The sequence below is a fragment of the Stigmatopora argus genome, chromosome 20 (genome assembly GCF_051989625.1).
Source record: "Stigmatopora argus isolate UIUO_Sarg chromosome 20, RoL_Sarg_1.0, whole genome shotgun sequence".
Classification (NCBI taxonomy): Eukaryota; Metazoa; Chordata; class Actinopteri; order Syngnathiformes; family Syngnathidae; genus Stigmatopora; species Stigmatopora argus.
Window position 1 is genome coordinate 79,701 of NC_135406.1, and position 19,535 is coordinate 99,235.

General features: G+C 59.8%; 4 protein-coding genes across 5 annotated transcripts; all 4 read right to left on the reverse strand.

Annotated features, from left to right (window-relative positions):
• Positions 1–195: 195 nt before the first annotated feature.
• On the reverse strand, positions 196–3,649 carry lpcat4 (lysophosphatidylcholine acyltransferase 4). Its single transcript, XM_077589476.1, has 13 exons — positions 3,581–3,649; positions 2,678–3,041; positions 2,458–2,570; positions 2,323–2,383; positions 2,118–2,176; positions 1,885–1,919; positions 1,773–1,827; positions 1,519–1,601; positions 1,310–1,435; positions 1,091–1,244; positions 906–998; positions 687–822; positions 196–604 (listed from the first exon to the last, which is right to left on the reverse strand). The coding sequence occupies exons 1-13, from the start codon at positions 3,647–3,649 to the stop codon at positions 465–467; spliced, it is 1,488 nt and encodes a 495-aa protein (XP_077445602.1). The 3' UTR covers positions 196–464.
• A 318-nt stretch (positions 3,650–3,967) lies between these two features.
• On the reverse strand, positions 3,968–5,759 carry emc4 (ER membrane protein complex subunit 4). Its single transcript, XM_077589380.1, has 6 exons — positions 5,598–5,759; positions 4,931–5,041; positions 4,726–4,840; positions 4,483–4,636; positions 4,211–4,371; positions 3,968–4,139 (listed from the first exon to the last, which is right to left on the reverse strand). The coding sequence occupies exons 2-6, from the start codon at positions 5,020–5,022 to the stop codon at positions 4,104–4,106; spliced, it is 558 nt and encodes a 185-aa protein (XP_077445506.1). The 5' UTR covers positions 5,023–5,041; positions 5,598–5,759; the 3' UTR covers positions 3,968–4,103.
• A 103-nt stretch (positions 5,760–5,862) lies between these two features.
• Positions 5,863–10,851, reverse strand: cyld3 (cylindromatosis (turban tumor syndrome) 3). The gene is made up of 17 exons (XM_077589374.1): positions 10,710–10,851; positions 10,285–10,463; positions 9,915–10,029; positions 9,597–9,754; positions 9,102–9,524; positions 8,935–9,037; positions 8,318–8,814; positions 8,067–8,232; positions 7,818–7,959; positions 7,637–7,750; positions 7,442–7,533; positions 7,304–7,367; positions 7,028–7,205; positions 6,806–6,914; positions 6,614–6,732; positions 6,335–6,542; positions 5,863–6,249 (listed from the first exon to the last, which is right to left on the reverse strand). Exons 2-17 carry the CDS (start codon positions 10,447–10,449, stop codon positions 6,065–6,067), a joined length of 2,838 nt encoding a protein of 945 aa, XP_077445500.1. The 5' UTR covers positions 10,450–10,463; positions 10,710–10,851; the 3' UTR covers positions 5,863–6,064.
• A 425-nt stretch (positions 10,852–11,276) lies between these two features.
• LOC144066058 (adenylate cyclase type 4) lies at positions 11,277–19,516 on the reverse strand. Of its 2 annotated transcripts, none has more exons than XM_077589381.1 (26): positions 19,020–19,516; positions 17,485–18,068; positions 17,216–17,413; positions 16,949–17,110; positions 16,695–16,844; positions 16,419–16,591; positions 16,219–16,330; positions 15,987–16,114; positions 15,751–15,909; positions 15,496–15,655; positions 15,236–15,409; positions 15,129–15,166; positions 14,893–14,946; positions 14,721–14,784; positions 14,542–14,639; positions 14,371–14,455; positions 14,144–14,281; positions 13,964–14,041; positions 13,662–13,840; positions 13,505–13,589; positions 13,228–13,386; positions 12,999–13,145; positions 12,760–12,861; positions 12,547–12,661; positions 11,997–12,121; positions 11,277–11,903 (listed from the first exon to the last, which is right to left on the reverse strand). In XM_077589381.1, the coding sequence occupies exons 1-26, from the start codon at positions 19,123–19,125 to the stop codon at positions 11,769–11,771; spliced, it is 3,708 nt and encodes a 1,235-aa protein (XP_077445507.1). In that variant the 5' UTR covers positions 19,126–19,516; the 3' UTR covers positions 11,277–11,768. The 2 variants fall into 2 exon arrangements, with proteins under 2 accessions (XP_077445507.1, XP_077445508.1); XM_077589382.1 differs by having other exon boundaries at positions 18,799–19,516.
• Between the last annotated feature and the right edge of the window lie 19 nt (positions 19,517–19,535).

Sequence of the window (19,535 nt, forward strand, 5' to 3'; positions counted from 1 at the left end):
ACACACACACACACACACACACACACACACACGCGTACAAACGTATTAAAAAAGAGAGATCCACTCATACCTTTACATTCCATTGGTTGGTTGCAAGAATGAGACATTTCCGTTTCTATTTAGTGATATATGTTTCTATACATTTTTGATATTTCCTAACCGCCCCCCCCTAAAATTCTCACGCAGACTGACAGATAACGTGTTGGAAAATTGTTTATTCACATTTAAAGCCCTTATTTTACACCCAACCTAATCCAATGTACATCATTTAAAAATGAATAAAGCCATTGTAAACGCGCGAGTCATAAAAAATACATCCGTGCTCGTTTCGAGAAATATTCACAGGTAAAAAAAATGGGAGGCTACAACCGTCGAGGGAAAAAATACAGTGGTAGATTTTGTTAGAGGGCCTCTGCTTTAAAGTGTCTTTGTTTGGTTGCTCTTTTAAAAACGCTCGTCGATTTTCACATGACTTTTTTGTTGCCGTTGGGCAAGCTCGTGTTGTGGTTGGCCAGCGAGCGACGTGTGGCCCGATTGGGCCGCAGGTGCTCGCGCAGCACTTGGCCGTAGATGGCGTGGCTAGTCAAGCCCCGGACCAAGTCGTCTAAAAAGGACCGCGTGGCAAAAAAAATAAAAAATAAAATCAATTCTTTCTCTTTAAGCTTTGACCACTTGGATTTAGTTACCTTGATTTAACCGGCCACCGCTGGCCATCTCAGAATAGAGCTGCTCAGTGTGATGCTGACGGATGCCCAGCAGCGCCCCCATCAGGTCGGACAGCTCCTGGCCACTCAGGCTTCCCGTCCCATCTCTGTCAAACAACTGATGGAAAAAGGATTTAGTCGTTCAAAAGATACCATTTGTGCATGAAGAATTCAAAACAAACAATCGGGCATTGGACTTACATGGAACGCCGTCCGAAGAAGAGAGCGCATGTCCACGAGGCCCGAGAGGGCGGCCACGTTTAGGTAGATTTGCCGGAGATCGACCGTTTTGTCCTGGAAAAAAAACAAGAAAGACATAGCAAAACAAAACCTAAGCCCTCAAAAAAACGTCAAAATGAGGCCAAGCGGACGCTCTCTGGCCGTACCTCCGAGTAGAGCCCGCACAGGGCGAGCGCCGCGCGTGGGTCCGCCAGTCCCAGCAGCGCGGCCAACTCTCGGGCTCCGACCTCCTCCGGCGAGCCCCTCTGACACCTGTCCAAAATGGCGTCTAGCGCCGTCTCCACTCGTGCGGCTCCCACCCTGACGCGGGGACACCGGCGGATGGGACCGGCGATGGCGACCGTCGGGGACGGCGACCTTCCTACCCGGCTCGGCGCAGCAGGGCGAGCGCCTCCCCGCCGGGCGACGGCAACGGAAGGGAGAGGCCGCCCGCTTTTTGGACGGGCACGCCGCCCTGCATCACGTAGTCCGTGGCGGGGATGCCGAGGGCCCTGGGAGGCGTGGAAGGCGGCGTGGGTTGAGTGTCTCCCGCTGGCGGATAGGACGTCAAACGCCATCAACGGGCGCGCCTTACTCTGCCATGGTCTTTTGCACGTTGTCAGCGTACAGCTGGGGGTTGCTCTTTTCCTCCGGCGAAGGCTTGTAGACCGGAAGGAACTGAAGGAGGAAAATTCCGTTAAGCCGCATGCGAGAAAAGCCAGGCGCTTCGTACTCGTATCAAAATTCCCGCAACCCTCGGTGAAAGGAGGTGAAGAAAGAAAAAAGAAAAAAAAGAATCGCCGGCCTCATTCTCCATTGATGGTCAAAACGGGACGCGCCAGCGCTCACCTCAACCGTCATGTTGGTGTAGAGCTGGGAGGCGGTGTGCCACAGCGCCTCCACCCTGTCGGGAGGACAAACGTCAACGGGAGCGCCGAGCGGCCGGGCCGGCCTGACTCACCACGTGGTCCCTTTGTACGACCAGCGCACCGTATCCTGCCGTGAAAGAAAAGCTGAGCTTCAAACCTGTGGTTAGGGATGGCCCCCGTGGCCGCGTGGCCCCCGTGGCGATACGACTTGAAAGAGACAGTTTTTTTGGGGGTGAAAATGCCGCCACGGGGGCCGACTTGCAAATGGAGGGGCGCGCCTTATGGTTTGGAAATGGTGGGAAGAGACGGACGGCTTTTTGCTCACCACTTTGTTGGGGTAGCGCAACAGGACCGGTTGGACCGGCACGCCGCAGAGGAAAGCACCTGACAGAGCGCAAAGGAGAGAGAGAGATGTTAAATCCAGTCAGACGGCACGGCATGCCACGCCTTCTCTCTTCGTGCCTCTCATTCCAGAGGGGAAAAAAAAACAAAGAGCCAAAGCCACTGGGTCGACCGGAAAGCATCCTCACCGGGTTTGAACTTGATCAGAACGCTGCCGTTGGTGGTGGTGCCCTCCGGAAACATGAGCATCTGGCCGACAATTGGAGAAATGGACGCGGGGGGGGAGGAACCGGTGGAACGGTGGAATTTTCCAGGGCGCTTACCTGAGGCCAGGAGCCGTTGGAAGTCAGTCTCTGCGTGAGCTGGGCGACGGCCTTCTTCCTGGAATCCGGATCGTTCCTGCTCACCAGCACCGACTGGTTGAACTCCAGCAGCGCTGACAAACAAAGTACCGAGTGAACAGAGGGGGAAAACAAATGAATGAATGAATAAAAGGATGGGGGGGATGGAAAATGTCATTAGGACGGACGGACGGACGGCTACCTCCGATGACGGGCAGCCGGGTGTTCTCCGAGCGCGACACCACGGTGGGCAGGCCGGTGGGACACAAAACCAGCATGTCCAGAAAGGTGCTGTGGGGCGCCACCACCAGCACGGGGGCTTCCTCCAAGCGGGCCTTCCGACCTTTGACCCGGAGCCAGACGAAACCCAGCGAGAAGAAGACGGCCCGGCTCAGGAGGTAGACGGCGGGATGGGAGAGGCGGCGGCGCCAGCCCGCCACGGGGCGCCGGCGCTCTTCCGCCGACAGGCCGGCCAGGTGCAGGCGGGCCAGGGGCCACATGAGCAGGGAGAAGAGGACCATCAGGACCGCCCGCACGGGGAAGAGGAAGCAGCCCAGGACCAGGCCCTTGGCGTCGCGGGAAAATCACATCAATCAAACAATCAATGGAACGCTGGAGTGGAAAATCCAGGCAAACGCCAAATGCCCGGATAAAGCTACCTAGCGAAGCATACAAACGTAGCCACAGAGTTCACAAGCAAAATACCACGTTGATGTTGACAATCGCATGAGTTAGTTAGCCTAGTGGTCTGGACTAAAAAGAGCGAGCGAGCGTTACTCTTAGGGGTCACGTTAACTTCATTTTCTTCAAACGGATTGGACGTCGAGCGCCGTCGGTGGTGGACCAAAAACAAACTAGTCAAATCAAATAGTTCTTCTAACCCGGGGAATACTTTCATTCAAATCACTTAGAATAGGAGTTTTAAACTTGACTACGGTTGCGAATCCCCAAAACGACCGACCTATGCTTTGCTACGGACTCCGAGCGGCACTTGATCTTATTTGATTTTTTTAGCGAGGACAACGAAACGAGCGTTCCCATTTTTTTTTTTCAGCCTTAATTGCCTTCTCGTGTCCATTTGCAAAACGGGCCCCAAATTGCTCACCCGAAGCCTTTGGAAAGTGCTCATTGTGACCCGGTGAAAGAAGGGATTGATGAGCTCTGACTCGTTCATGGCGATGGACGGACGGATGGACGGCTGCCTGCCTGCGTGCAAATCGGCGTGCGCGACGCGAAGCGACTTGAGGCGAGGGAAAGAGGCACCTGCAACTAGTGAAGTCAAGGCACGCCCCCTTCTGGCGCGGTCGGACCGGTTCGCTCGTGACGTGAGTGGCCAGCCAATCGCAGGGCATGAGGAGACAAACCACAAACATTGGTCGCTCGTGCCTAGGGTGGGGCACTTTCCAGCCATCGAGCCCTGCTGTGGAAATTGCTTTTCTGACACCCGGTGATCCAGTCGCTGCTTGCGTTTGCTGTGACGGACGACATTGGCTCAAAGAGAGACGACCGACTCTTTATTGACGCTCGCGTTGTGCGCAAACTACACGGACAGCAAGGACCCAATGCGATTGCAGCGCTCAGAAGGCCGTCCGAGAAGGTTGCCTTCTCCCCGGCCGGCGCCGTCCTCTTCACAGCACCATGCCACCGCCCATCATCTCCATCCTCTGAGGGAACGTTAGCACTTTTGGGGAGCGGTCCCAGCCAGACGGAGGAAAGGCGACGGCGAAAGCGCTACCTGAGGAGGCTCGATGAAGGCCAGCCAGTCGGACGAGTGCGTGGGCAGCAGGCCCATGGATTGGCACTTGTAGACGGCCAGCGCCGAGCCCAGCAGGTTGCCCACCAGGTAGACCAGTCCCTGAAGCCACTGCTGACTGGAGCTTTCCAGCAGCTTGAAAGCTGTCCCGGACAGGGGATGGGGGTGTTTTAGGGTTTTTGGCAGAGGAGGGGAGATGTGTTTTTGTATTTTTTTTTTTGGCCCCCTAAAAGCCGAGGGCTTCTCTCACTCACTTGCCGACATGGACATCAGCGCCTGGATGGGCCTCCAAGCCATCATGCACACCATCATGATGGGGAAGATGGAGATGGTGTTGCCCGACATGTACATGATGAAGAGGTTCATGGGGATCTGCTTGAGCGGTCCCAGGGCCACGTCCCAGCAGCGCTGCGGGACCAAGCACGCCGAGGCGTCGGAGAATCCGCGGGCCGGGGCCGAGACCGGGGCCGAGGCCGGGCGGCGGGACGCGGGCTCACCTTCTCCACCAGGTTCTTGTCCGTCTCCTGGATGCCGGCGTCGGGGACGGCCTTGTCCGAATAGCCCACTGGGTAGAGTGCGTCTCCCTGGCCGCCCTGCCGGTCGCTGCGGCACCTGGAGGCCAGGCGGCGTCACGGAGCGCCGATGGAGCGAGCGGCGGCGGCGGCTTTCGGACGCCCCCGACGAGAGCGAGCCGGCACCCACCGGCTGTTGCCCACGCCGAGATCCAGAGCCCACTTCATCCTCCTGGCGCCGGCGCCTCTCGTGGACAACGCTTGGGCCCCCGGAGATGCCATTGCCACCGAGCGAGCGGACCTGCCAGGACAAAATAAGATCAATAAAAACATTGCTTTTCCTTCCTCGTTCATTTTCAGGCCCAATTAAAGAAACAATACGTACAATGGACATGAAAACAATGGGAATGGAAATCACCTGAACGTTTACCATGAAATGGACACAGTAAAAAATGAATAGACAATTCAATCGAGAAACGATACTACGCCTTTCTTTATTTCAACAGGGCAATCAATACATCTTTAAAAAATCAAATAGTATTGACTGTAAGCATGCAGGCTTTCGTCTTTCCTCTTAGCCACCAAAACGCCCCCACAAAAGCAGTTTGAAAGTTCACAAAGACTGCATTGATCAATTCCGTCAAGATTTTTCAACACGTTTCAGCGGACCAGATCGGTTGGCTTTTTTTGTCTCATTATTTTCGTTCGTGTCACAACTAGCAACTAGCTTGGTCGCTAGCAGCTCGCTACCCTAACCCGCAACAAATGCCCGAGAAATAAGACACAGTGGCCTCTAAAAGCTTCATTAAATGACCGAACAATCCATCAAATGACACCAATTATTAGCAAATGATTACCTTGAGAATCAGAGGCAAAAAAAAAGAGCGGAGTGCGGCTCAAAACAACGAGAGTCGGCTGGACTTCTTCGCGGATTGTGACGTCGCAATAGTGACATCCGTCGGTTGCTTAATGACGCACGACGCCCTCCTGTGGCGTTTGTGCAGAAGTACGACGGACGGGCGGCCAGTCGCCCTTGTGCTGCCAAATGAGTTGATCGCGATGAGACGTCCGATCCTTTTCAAGTAGGAGGCCGGCAGCAAAGGAACCTTGGTTGAAAATTCATGAATTCCTAATTTATGGATTTATTTATGTATTTTAATTCGGCACAAGCCGACCCGTGGAAGAATCCAAGTTCGGAGATCGAGGCTGACGAGTCTTAGTGCAAAGCGTGAGCCGGAAAGTCGCCCTCGTCGTTGAACGTCAGTGCAAAGGACATTCTGTCAAATGAGCACGCTCCGGGGGTTGATCGTTGTCGTCGTCGTCGTCACTTGTAGAGGCTGAGGTTGGGGTTGTGGTACAGACACATGTAAGCGTCGCACAGCAGACGGCGAGCACGCTCCGGAAAGGACAGCGGGTCCAAGCGGCTCAGCTCTTCCTCCGACATGCTGAGGTAGCGGCCCACCTCCGGACACGGCCTCACCAGGGGGACGTTGAAGCCGTTCTCGCCTCCTGGACGGATGGAAAGGCTCAACGCATGGATGGAGGAAAAACCTTGGGTGTCCGGACGGAGCCAAGCACGGCCCGACCGCCTTACCCTGCCGGTCGGCCATGCTGTCGAAGAAGAGCCAATCGGAGGCGGCGGGGCCGTGTTTGACGAAGCTGACGTAATGGCTGGTCTCGATGCACGTCACGGCGAACAGAGGCATGCGCTCGCGCGCCGAGTCCAGGGGGCCGCTCCACGTCCCCTCGGGCCCGCCGATTTCCAGCGGGGAGTGCGACGTTCGCTTCCTGTGACTGTGAACCTGACGGCGAGGCCCACCTTTGAGTGAGGGAAAGCCCCGGCGCTCGGCCATCCGGAGCCCAGCTCGCCTACCTGAGAGTTGCAGATGGCGCAGTACTGCTTGAGGCGTCCCGGCGTGATGTCCCCGTCTCCGTAGCACTCGGGGCACTCCCACCGGGCCAGGGCTTGACAGATGCTGCATTGCCGAAAAGCTAAATGCGCGCAAACGTCAAACACAGACATCCCAATACAAATGAAGCCCCTTCGGACCCGGCCGACGGTTACCGTCGTCCTGCAGGTCTGTGATATCCAGGCTGAGGGTGGGCAAGATGGCATCAAACATCTTGAACTCCTTGCCGAAGCGGGGCATGAGCAGCAGAAGGCAGGACGGCGCCTGTGGTGGGATAGGGGGGGGGCAGAATGGCGGTCATGGGCTCGGAGTTAGGGACCGGCCTGAGCTTGTCGGCGGGCCTTCCACTCCGGACTCCGGCCCGCGTCTCCGCTCACCTCGGCCAACTTGAGTCCGGAGTGGAGGAAGGAGGACTCCAGCAAGGTCTGGACGCTGGCCACCCTCATGGGGCTGAAGAGCAGCGAGGGCGGCGAGAGCGGGGAGGCTGCGGGGGGCGGGACGTGAGGCGGGAACAGCTGGTAGAGGTGACACTCCTGCGGCTTCTGCAACAGCGACCTGGGTGCACCGCGCTGGACTTTCAGTGGCCGGGGCAAAGACAAGTCCCAGAGCGGGGCGGACCCGTCGAGTCGCGGCGGCGGCGGCGGCACCGTCACCTGATCTTGAGGAGCGGTTCGACGCCGAGGAGCAGGAAGAGCTTGTTGAGAAACTCCTCCGGATCTGGACGGACGAGAAAGGCGCGGCGGCATTCCTGGCGCCCAAACAAGAATGGATGGTTGCTCTCCGTGGCCTACCTTTCTCCTGGTTGGTGAAGCTGGCGTCTCCGTAGGTCGCTTCCAACAGCCGCCTCAAGGCCATGGTCTTGCTGGCGCACACGTAGCCGTACCTGAGAAGCGGGCGGACGGACGGTCGGCGCTCTGTCCGGCGCTCGACCGCGGCTAGGCCCCAGCGGAGCGACGGCGGGCGGGCGGGCAGGCGGGCGGGCCGACCTGCGCAAGGGGTTGACGATCTCGCAGCGCAGCAGCGTCTGAGCTTGGCCGGAGCCGTGCTCGGCGGGGGGCTGGAACAGCAGCCAGTCGGCCGAGCCGCAGCAGGAGAAGAGGCTGGGGGAGCACGCGGCGTGAGACGCCGCCTCGTCGTCTCCCGAGCCGGAGCGGAGCGGCGTGCCACCTGAACAGCGTGGCGTCCAGATAGCAGGAGTTGAGGTGACCCTGGATGCCTTTCTTCCAGCCCCCGTAGAGTTGTTCGGCCGCCTCGCCTTCCGCCGGCAGGGTGTCGTCCTCCACGCGCTCGCTGTTCCACTCGGCGAAAGCTGCCGAAAAGCCGGAGAGCGTCGGTCGGTCGGACGGGGCCGCCGCCGCCGCCGGGCCGCAGCCGGGCCAGCGGTCGAACTGCCGCGACCACGAAGCCATCCTTCACCTATGGAGTTGCAGCGCGCCACCTGATTGACGCGGGCTTCGGGAGCGGGGAATCTGGAATCCCGCCGACAACGATGCAGCCCGACGAACAAGCCTTTGCTGGGCGGGCAGCGGAAGTGGCGCTCGCCGAGGTACGCGCCGTCGGTCGTCCCCGACGACTCTTCGTCCTGGATGGGAAAAGGCAAGACAGGAAGAGCTTTGGCTCTGGGATTTCTAGAAGAGCCGGCCGGGGAAGCGTCAGGGGGGAATTACCAGTTCAATACCCGCCACCACCTCCGAAATGCCATCCACGTGTCCCATCCAGCGGATCACGCCATAGACCGGCGCGTCGTCGACTTCTACCAAGGAGCCCACCTCCAGGGCTTCGTCCTCGTCCTCGTCCGTGGCCCGCCCCGCGCACCTCGTGCCCACCGGAAGCTGCGCCGCCGCCAGGTCGCTGGGTTTGGGCGGCGGGGGTGGCGGCGGCGGCAGTGGGGACGGCGGGGACAGCGGGGACAGCGGAGACAGCGGGGACAGCGGGGACAGCGGGGACAGCAGAGGCTGGGGATTGTGGAGCAGCTTTGGCGGCGGGGGAGGAGGGAGAGGCTTGACGGGTTTTTGGCCAGGGGGCAACAGGGCGACCTTGGAGGCGGGCGGCGAGGCGGGGGCCTCTCTGGCGGCAGCGTCGACTGCTGTTGCTGCTGCTGCTGGTAAAGTCTTGGTCGAGGCTTTGACAAATTGGGGGCGAGGGTCGGCGTGAGGCTGGAACTCTGCATTTGACGGCAAGGGGAATTGGGATGAGAAATCCAACAGCCAAATGCCGGCCATCCGACGTGACACTTCTCCGCTGGCATTTTGCCAAGAGCGGACCGGGAGGAGAGCGGATCTACCTGGGGACACCCTGGTGGCAGGCAGTAGCTTTCCATAAGCCGTGGGCATCCGGCACAGTTTCTCTCCCCTGTGATAGCCGTTCCAATCGCCCAGCGGCACGTCCTTGGGGCGCAAAGGCGCAAATGAGCCGCGCTTTCGCCCGGAAGCAAGGCGGCCGACGACTGACCAGCAAGACTCCCACGTAGACCAAAGACGAGGTTCGGGACAGCGGCCCGCAGAAAAGCACCTCGGCGCCGCAGGCGGAGCCGTCATCCAGCGAGGCGCTGACCCGCTGGCCGACCTCGAACGGCGGCCGCGAGCGAGGCCGTGGAGCGGGCGCCCCGGGCGGAGACTGAGCGGGAAGGGCGGACCGAGGCAGGTGAACGTTTCGGCCCCCGCCGCCGCCGCCACCGCCAGCTTGGGCGTCGCGGGGGCGGTGTACCACGCCGCGCCGGTGAGGGCGCGCCGGTTCTTTGTCCCGGCCGTCGGTCTCCCCGTCGCCGGTCCAGCGGCGGAGCCGGACGTGGCTGAGCGGCAAGAAGGCGGCGCAGTCCTCGGGGCAGGTGAAAAGTCCGTTGCCCGAGCCGTGACCTTTCCCCGCCGCCGAGCCCTGCGGGTGATCTCGGTGCGTGAGCGGTCCGGGGTACGACGCCCGCCGGTTACCCTCCCGGCGCCACTTTACCTGGAGTTGCACCCCAAAATACTGCGCTCCGCCCCCCGACGCCAGCGGGCCCACGTATTTGAGTTCGGCCGGGGCCAGGTCGTTCGTCTCGCCCATTTGGACCCACAGAGGCGTACCGAGAGGAGATTTGGCCAACTCGCGCATGTTCTCGGGATTGCCTGGGGAAGGGGGGGGGCGTTAGGAATGAAATGAATCAGTCAATCAATACTAAACCTCACCCCAAGTCCAAAACAACAAATGCGGGGCTTATTGGGAGGTCAAAGGGCAAGCGCCAGGCAGGCTACGGACGAAAGGTTCCCGGTTTGACGTTTTACTCACTCAGTTGTTCCATGCGGGCCTCGGGTTCTAAAGGTTCCAAGAGGCCGGGGAAGTCCGGTGGAACTTGGACAAGACACTTTGTGTCCACTTCCAGAAGGAGGCCGCATTCCGGCACCTGAGGAGAGGATACGTCTGCCGTTGGCCAACGTTGTCGTGGATCGGTGATTCCGGTGGTTTGACAGAGAAAAGATCTTTCCGTTTGATACGGAAGGAATGCGTTTGGAATCCGCGTGACTTGCGACAGTGTGGACAGACGGACGGTCCGGTCCCTAAAGCCCGTTTTACCCGGCATTGCAGCTCCATTTTGGCAGCCCAGGACCCAGGTGAAGAAAGCCCAGCCACGACAGTCGCTTGCTCGACTCCTACCTACCTCGACGGTTATAAGGTCCCCTCTGCTCTCATGACTGCGTCTCTGCGAGCACATGGACCCCCGCGGCACGACGACATTTGCGGAAGGGGGCTCCACCGTTTGGTCCGCCAAGAGCAAGAAGAGCGGGGAGCGTCCTTTCCTCCGCGAGTCGTGAGCGCCCGACATATTTGGCGTCGTACCTGCGCTCGAGGGAGGGAGGGAGGGAGGGGAGAAAGCAACAAGGGAATGAAGAAAGGGAGGAAGGACGGGAACTTTTTCGACGACTTCTCTCCGCGGTCGGTCAGCGTTGGTTCGTGTGAGGCGATAAAAAAACCATCTCAACACTCGCAACTTAGATTCAAGTCGGAGCTTTAAAAAGTCAAGAAAAAAAGCCAACCGGCGTGTCCGTCAGAGACGCGTCAAATACTTTTCCATCAGCCACTTACCCACTCGAAAGTAAAGTTTTGACACTTGACAGTCAGGCAGAAACTCGCAACAAACACGAAGAGTGAAGGCTCAATCCGGAAGTGGCCAAACCGACACCAGAGCCAACCAATGAAAAGTTCCCAAAGTTCCGCAGCCAATCAGGTCAAACGTCAGCGTTTGGTTCACGCCTTCGTCTTTCGTAGCGCTCATCCTCGCCAGGGTTGTGGGAGGGGGGTGCTGGAGCAGGTCCCATCCAACCACGGGCAGCAGGCGGAGGGGGTGGTGGGCCTTGATGGGTGGCCGACCAATCCCAGGCCATCGAGTCAGTAGGAATCCAATCCTGAGTGGCGGAAAAAGCACTGCGCCAATGGGTGGGCCCTTCTTTTAATATATGTGTCTTGATATTTTGGGGAAATGATTTTATTAAGCACTCCTGTCCAAGAATGAGATGGGAATACATTTGAAAAGAAAATATGGATATCAGGCTGGAAGAACACACGCAATGGCTCACATTCAAATCTGTCAGTCAAATGAGGGACATTTGGAAGAGAAAATGTATGTTCAAATGAAGACAAGGTGTCGCCCTATTTTCCTTCAAATGAAGACAAGGTGTACGTTTATTTCCCTTGTTCATAAATAGCCTTTCCACAAAATCTTGAAAAAGTACACAAACTATACAGGCGGCAATACTTCAAATAGAGAAAAATCTTTTTTGGGGGGGACGGCAGAGGAGCGGCGTTCGACGGCGGCCGACGAACGGAACGAGCGCCCCGGCCCGGATACGCCGCGTCCCGCCGCGACGTGAAGGTGACCTGTTTTGGCCGGCGTCCCGAAAACCTTGGCCCCCGACGGTCGCGACTCATCGGACGTCTGGGTGGCGGCCGGTGACTGGGCATTTCCTCGCTCTGGCGCATACCAAATCCAAGTCCAAAGATATTTTGTCTTTCATCCAGGAAAACGGACGGCGCATTTTGCACCACCATTCAACGGATTGTATTTTGCGTCTGGTCCGGAAGACGCGGGCGTGGCGTGGGAACGGACGTGCATGCCACCAAAAAAACCACAAAAGAACCAGACCATCAGAAGGGAGGGGAAGACGGCTCGGTGTTGACAAAGTAGGTGGTTAGCTCCCCTTTGCCCTTGACGTGGACCACTCCTCGAAGCGTGACGCCGTAGCCCACGCTTTGGACCGCCTGGGCCGTCTCCTCCGTCACCTGCGCGCAGAGAAGCGGGGAGGAGGAGTCGGTGGAGGACGCTGCGTCTCGGCGACCGGCCGAAGACCGGCCGAAGACCGGACGGGGACCCACCTGGATCCGGTCCAGCACTCCCGTGCTGTCCATCCTGCTCGCCACGTTGACAGAGTTGCCCCAAATGTCGTACTGCGGTTTGAGAGCGCCGATGACACCGGCGATGACCGGGCCCTGATTTATGCCTGAAAAGGTACGCGGGTGGGGGTGGTGCTTTTGGGACATTTTCCTTCATTCCAATGGACAACTTGGACAACATTGAAGATTAGCCTTAAGCTTTCTTTGAGTGGATTTTTCTTCAAGCAAATCATTGCAAATGACTATTTGCTAACTTTCAAATTTAGAGCAATGCATTGTACGAATAGCAATACGATGGCATAGAAGAAATGCCCCCGCCATCCACTGGAGGAGTCCACCCACCAAGGCAGGGGTGGCCAACTGCGGTCCCGGAGGGCCCCCTCACCAGTCTGTCATCCAGTCGGCCACAGTTAGGCACCCCTGCCCCAAGATGTGGACCGAGAACCAACGTGAGCGGTCCTTCTCCCGCGAGGGGCGTTTCCCCCTTTTCGAGCCGAGCCGAGCCGAGCCGTGGCAAAACGCCGCCTCTTACCGATCCGCAGTTTGAAGCTGTTGAAAGAGTGCGTGTTGATGAGTTCCAGTTTGTTCATGAGAGCCATGGCAAACTCCACCATGGCGCGCACGTGAGCGTAGGACGGGTCGCACTTCTGCGGGGGACAGGAGGGGGAGGAGTCAGAGCCGCCGTCTCCAAAGGCGCCGGCCCAAAGCCGGCGAGCCGCTCTGGAAGACCACCCGCGCCGCTTACCTGGCCGCACTCGGGCGATTGAGTCAGCCCCGCGGCTGCCATGTACGTGCTGCCGATGGTCTTGATCTTCTCCACCGAGGAAAACTTGGGCTTGGACAGCAGCTGAACTTAAAACAGTGCCGTCAGGAAGGCGGCGGGAGAGAAATGAGGACGGACGGACGGATGGTGGGAGAGAAAGGCGACGGAAGGACGGACGGACGGACGGAGAGAAAGGCGACGGACTGACGGCTCCGGTCCACCTCGTCAAAGTCGGCGATGATCTCGTTGAGTAAACGCAGGCATTCCAGGCCGTCTCGGTTGAAGCTGCTCTCGCTGTAAAATTCCTTAAACTCAGGCACGGAGGCGAACATGATGCACACGCACTCGTGCGACTGGCTGTACAGGTCCTGGGCGACAAAAAGTCAGCCGCTGGCGTCGGGCCAGGGGAAGAAGAAAAAAAGGGCCCGTGGCGGCGACGGCCGGCGCTACCTGGTTGCGGACCGTTTTGCCCATGAAGAAGGAGGCCACGTGGAGCGGCAGGACGCTCTGGAGGAGGAGCTTGTTGACGTTCTCCACCGTCTCCATCTCCTCTTGTTCCAGCTTAAAACAGTGCTCCAAAAGGAAGTCGACGCGGCAGCCCAGTTCGTCCTGGTGCAACAACAAAAAACAAAAAACAAAAAGCCATTCAATCATTGTTCCCCTTTGCCGTCCACTAACTGACCGACCGGTGCGGACACGGGCGGGATCCGTCTTTCATTGGACGCACCTGTCTGGCCAGGATCAGGCAGACGATGTAGAAGATGACCAACCAAACGCCAGCCATGATCTGAGGGTCCTTCAGCACGCCGGGCCTGAGAAGTGGCGCCGGGTCAGAGCGGGACATTGGAAGCGAAACCGGCGGGCCCCCCCGGCCCTCGACCCACTTGGTGGTGTTGTTGTACAGGAGGCTGACGAGGCAGGAGGAGCGGTTGGCGTAGACGTGGAGAAAGAGGGCCAAGTAGACCACCACGGCCAGCGTGAGGAGCAGGGCCTTCACCGACAAACAGATGCTGACGAAGACGGTGACTCCCAGCATGGCCAGCAGGCAGCAGTAAAGGTAGTACTGGAACGGCAAAGCGTGGGCCCAAGGTTTGGGGGTCTCTCTCGCTCTCGGCGGCGACAGACGGGCCACAGACGGGCCACAGACGGGCGACAGACGGGCCACAGACGGGCGACCTCCGCTCACCGGCACCGTATACAGCTTGAGAGCCTCCAGCGCGCTCCTGTCGTCAATTCGGGTGCAGTTGTTGCCCGGGACGAAGACCTGCGGCACCGGTCGAGTGGGACAAATGGACAAGAGATGTTGTCTTCTGGAACATTTTCAAACCCTTGTCTGTCTGTCTGTCTGTCGGTTGTTAAGGCTCACAAAATTGAGGATGGCCATGAGCAGCGTGATGAGCAAACTCAGGCCAACGATAAAGAGCCGCAGCGCCGCCCTGGCCGAGCCGCCGCCAGACAGTCCCGACATCCGCTGCACGCGAGGCGCCAACTTGGAAGACCATTTCTTCAACAACAACAACAACAACAACAAAACGGGGAAGCGGTCAATCCTCGGCGACCGCTCTCGTCGGAGAGCGCGGTGGCCCGGCTTACCCGCGAGTTACCGCAGAAGGCCACGGCCAAGAGAATCACCAGCACGGGGAAGGTGGCGCTGTATGAGACGGCCAATTCAAAGTTCCTGGTCGCAGGGGGGGGGGCGTTTCATCGTCTTTAGTTGACAGAAATGAAATATGAAGGCGGCGGTGACGACGGCGGCCCGCTCACTTGTCGGACACGAGCATCTGCACGGCAAAAAGGGTGACAAAGACCAAAGCCAGGCAGCTCATGGAGTGGTGCACGCCTCTGGCCTCCGACAAGCGAAACTGAGACACGGCGCCACACGGAAGCCAGAATCAGGGACGCTGGACAACGCTAGGCTAAGTTCCCGCCAGGCTCGACCCTACCTGCTTCTCCAGCCGCACGTCGTTGAACAACAACGTCAGGCAGTCCAGCCGCTTGGCTCTCCTCCTGCCGCCGCACCGAGGCCCATGAGAGAGAGCGCTCCGATCCGCCCCACGCCCCAGAGATGGCTCCAATCAGCCACCCCCCCCTCCCCCGGAGCCACGTCCAACTTACCCCGCCATGTCTACCGTGTCCAACGATCCCCTCACGCCGTGATCGACGACAAAGCTGCGACGGGGAAGAAGAAACGTTGGTGAGGAGAAGGAGCGGCACTCGTTTCCGCCGGTGGGCAGAAGCGGTGTATTTTGGTAAATAGGACGCTCTTCTTGGCGAGCGTGGGGTCACTCGAGCCTCCCGCTAACGTCCTTTGAGGAGAGGGTCACTTGAGCGGGAGCGCGTGATTTTCTCACCAGGAAGGGTTGCCGCCGCTATCACAAGGAGGCCCCCCCTGGAGAGAGCACAGGCGGCTTTTAGCACAAGAGCAGGAAATTGGGCTATTAGCGCGCGGCAGACGTACGGCCCACGACTGGCGCCGCTCGGCCCCGACGCCGTCCATCTTGTCGCCGGGCTCGGCGCGATGGTCGCTGAGGTCGGCGAAAGGCCGGATGTTCTGCCACGACTTGAGGTACTGAGTCATGCGCATGGAAGCCCGCTGCGGCCACCTGTTCTCGACGCCGGCGACAAGGTTCCCCTGGAAGCAAAGCGGCCCCGGGGCCTCGCGTTTTTTTTGTTTTCTCGCGGCGGTGGCGGCGGGTTAGGGTTAGTACGACCGCTCACCGTTTGAGGTCTTTGGCGCTGAGCGTCCGAGTGGTTGGGGTCCAGCACCAGGTAGGTCTGCCGTCCCCTCAAGAGGGGCTGGCGACTCCCGCCGTGGCCATCCTCCACTTGGTACGCTCCGTTCAAGTGTCGCAGGGTCTCCTCGGTGATGTGGACTCGCCTGGAAGAAGGGAAGGAAGGCGTAGGCATAGGCGTGGGCGTGGGCGGCTTTCTCCGGGCGGGAGGACGCCGTCCCGTGGATTTCGGCGCTCTCACCCGGGAACGCCTCCCGACTCCATGCGATTGGCCAAAGTCACGTCGTGCGACCACACGTCGTACTGCCATTTCTGCAAGCCGATCACCCCGGAGAGAACGTTCCCCGTGTGAACGCCGACGCGCATGCCGATCTCCACTCCCGTGGCCTCTCGCAGTTTACTATGGGAGGGGGCCGGGGAAAACCGGGTTGAAACGGAACGGAGCCGTGACGCCGGCCGCCGGGCCCATGAGCTCACCTGATGGCGGTGCACATTTCCAAGCCCATCTGGACGCAGTTGCGGGCGTGCGCGGGGATGGGCTCGGGCAGGCCCGACACGCAGTAGTAACAGTCGCCCAAGATTTTGATGCGCAGGCATCCGTTCTTCTGCGGAGCGAAACGGGGCCGTCGTGACGGCGTTCCCCTCCACCCGCTCGGGGCCGTCGTGACGGCGTTCCCCTCCACCCGCTCGGGGCCGACGTTCCCGTTACCTTGGCGATGTCGTCGAAGCGGCCGAAGAGCTTGTTGAGGACGGCCACCATCTCTTCTGGCGAGCAGCTGCTGGCCAACTTTGTGAAGCCCACAATGTCCGCGTAGAGAATGCTGGCGGGGAGCAAACACGCGTGGAGGTGGCGGTGTGAGCGCAAAACTGGGTTCCCCCCGCGGGGAGCCGGCTCGCCCTCGTCGTCACCTGACGTCTTTGTGCTGTCGTATGTAGAGGCTGTGGAAGTTGCGGAAGCTGATTTGGTCGTGGCCCCTGGTCTTGCTCTTGGTCTTGCTCTTGCTCTTGCTCAGTCTCTTGATCACCTCCGACTTGAGCTCCCTGGCGATGTAGCAAGGCAGGACCGACAGCAGGAGCCGCTCCTGTTCCCGGGAAAACAAAAAGGGGGGACGCCGACGCGCTCCCGCTAGACTGGCCCATCGGAGACTCGGGTTTGAAGGCGTGCGCCCGTCGGATGGAGCCCACCTGCTGATATTTCCTGATTTCCTTCTGGGAGCGGATGGCGCTGAACTCTTCCCTCTTCTGCTTGGAGAGCCGGAGATCGTGCTCGGTTGTCCACAGGTGGAAAGCCCCGATGCCATTGACGCACAAGAAGAGAAAGCCGTTTGCCACCAGCTGTTGGGGGGGGGGGGGTGTTAAGGCGCTCGGGGTTCATAATGGGGGGGGGGCAAACAAATGCCAGGACAAAAAACACGGCGGGCGTCCCACCCCGAACCCACCTGTACCACCAAGTCCGGAGTCTCCGGACTGGTCACCGGGACGTAGACACTGACGATGACGATGTGCGTCACGCTGCTCCAAATCCCCACCATGAGAGCCCAGGCCAGCGAGAGAGGCAGCACGGTGTAGACGCTCAGGGACAGGAAGAGGAAGAAGGCCACCTGTGGAGGAGAAGGGACGGATGGCGCTTGGGTCGCGTGGCCGCGGCGACCCAAGGGACGGATGGCGCTTGGGTCGCGTGGCCGTGGCGACGGCGTCCCACCCACCTGCTCCCACGTGCTGACGGGTCCCCCCGTGAAGACGAAAACGATGGCGATGACGTAGAGCGTCCCCCAGACGAAGAGGGCCAGGGCCCCGGCGCAACGCCTGACGGTGGCCAGCCACGGCAGGCAGGCCAGCAGGCCGGCGCTCAGACACAGGACCACGCCCGTCACCGACAGAGCCCCCACGTGGACCACGATGTTCTGTGGGCGGCAAGGAGCTTTGGCCCCGGTACGGACGGAGGCGGGCGGACGGGCGGGCGCTCGGTTCTCACCCTTCCCGTGGTGGGGATGAGGACCACGATGGCGACGCAGAAGGCCAGAGAGAGCACCAGTCCCGCCAACATGGCCGGCGTCTCCTCCACGCACCGCAGACTTCCCCTGTGCACGGAGCGGAAGCAGCATCCCACGGCGTGGGCCACGCCGCCGCCGGCGGACCGGAGGCTCCCGCCGTCGTCGGCGCCCTCCCGGACTTTGCCGCCACGCTTGGAGGCCGCTGGCTTTTTGCCCCCTCCGCCAGACTGACGCTGTTTGGAAAGTTCCACGGGAGGAACGGGGCCGCTCTTTCCCAGGGAGCGCAGCTCGCTCCGGTCTCCGCCAGAGGCGGCGTCGTCGGGGCCGGAACCGGAACCGCCGCTGCCGTGGTCCGAGTCGACGCTGAGGTTTTGCCAGGGCGCGCCGTTGTCCTCCGTTTCCCAGGGCGAGGAGCCCGCTAGCCCGGGCTCGGGCGTTTGGTTCGCCGGTCCCGCTGCCACGTCGCCGAGTTCAAACGCATCCATTCCGGGTCGGACGCCGGCGTCGACCCGCGATGCCGCCGGTCCTCGTTCGGGCCGCACCTTCGGCGCCGGCCGAGGCGCTCCTGCCAAAAGCGGTCAGATTAGGTGGCGCGCCGGCAAAGTCGGAATCCAATTTTCCGAAGCCGTTGGCTCCTGGCGTGGAACGGCGGACCGAACGACTAGTGAGTGGCGGCGGCGGCCGCAATCGGAGGCAAAACAAAAGTCGTCGCTACTAAAGTGACCTCGACCCGGAGCGGAAAGCGGAGCGAGCGGCCGAGATTCCCAAAGGCGAGTGACGTGACGGCGATTGGAAGGAAACGAGGAAGCCGGAGACCGGAAAAATCTCTCTTCTCTAACCTGCCTCGGGCAACGTCAACACCTAATTTTAGTCTGGGCCACGGTTAGACAACAAGGCCCCCACCCCAATTCCGCCAGTGAACCGGACCGAGCTCAAATAGCCAGCGCCGCCAGGTGGGCTCTCCGCTGTCGTGCCCCCTTCGCGGAGCACGGACGAACGACATGAAAGTGACGGCGTGGAGGAAAAAGCACGACGATGCGAGCCAAAATTCTGTTGTAATGACGTCCTTTGGTTGCCTGGCTATTGTGCTAAACTCGTTTGTCAGGCTACGTGACACACACGCGCGTGCAGTTCAGGTGTGTACTGGAATGGCATGAGAGCGACGCACCCAGCACCGACAACTTTCCGGTCCCCCCTCTGACACTCAGCCGCGCGCATCCGCACCCCAAAGATTAAGCGAAAAAACGCGTGAACTCAGTCGGCGCGTCCGGCGCCCGGGCAAAATGTCTTCTTACGGGTGGATATGGAAGTGCCAAAACGAGCCAAGGAAGAGCAAAATGTTGTGCTCTTCTTCTTTTCAACCCATTGGCTGCGACGGACAGGGCTAGAAGGGGGCTTTGGCTGCCAAGCCGCCCACTTCAAATGGACTGGAGGTCTCTTGGTGATAGAGGCATGGAAATGGACGGCAGGAGCGGTAGAGCGGAGAACGGTCCCATCCACGGTGTGTCCCTCTTACCTGGTGACGGACGTTCAAATCTGGTCCCCGAACAAACCGTCTGAGAGAGAGAGAGAGAGAGAGAGAGAGAGAGAGAGAGAGGGCATCGGTGCAGGTGCGTGAGCATTCCAGCACCAGCCTCTTATTGTTCACGCCAGAGGTAGGTGGGAGGGCGAGCGCAGTTGCACACGACGCCAAAGCGCCGGCGTCGGAAGCTTGCCGGCTATTTGAAAAACAACGGCAACAAAGGGCAGGTGGCGCGCCCACGTTTCTCGCCTGAAACAATCGGAGGCCATTTGTGGAGCGACGGGAGCGCTAGGGCCGACTGCCTTGGCCAAAGGAAAGGCCTCGCCGGCGAGCCCCACCCAGGGACTTAGTATACTTGGCATGAAGACGGTCTCGCGCCGTCTCCCTGGGACTTTCTTCTTTCGCTGAACTTGCCCGGTTCAGCCCGTCAGCCCGCAAAAGATCAAACTTGCCGTACTCGCTACTTGAGAAGCCACCTGTCTGGAGGCCTTGAGCTGGACTCTCTGCTAC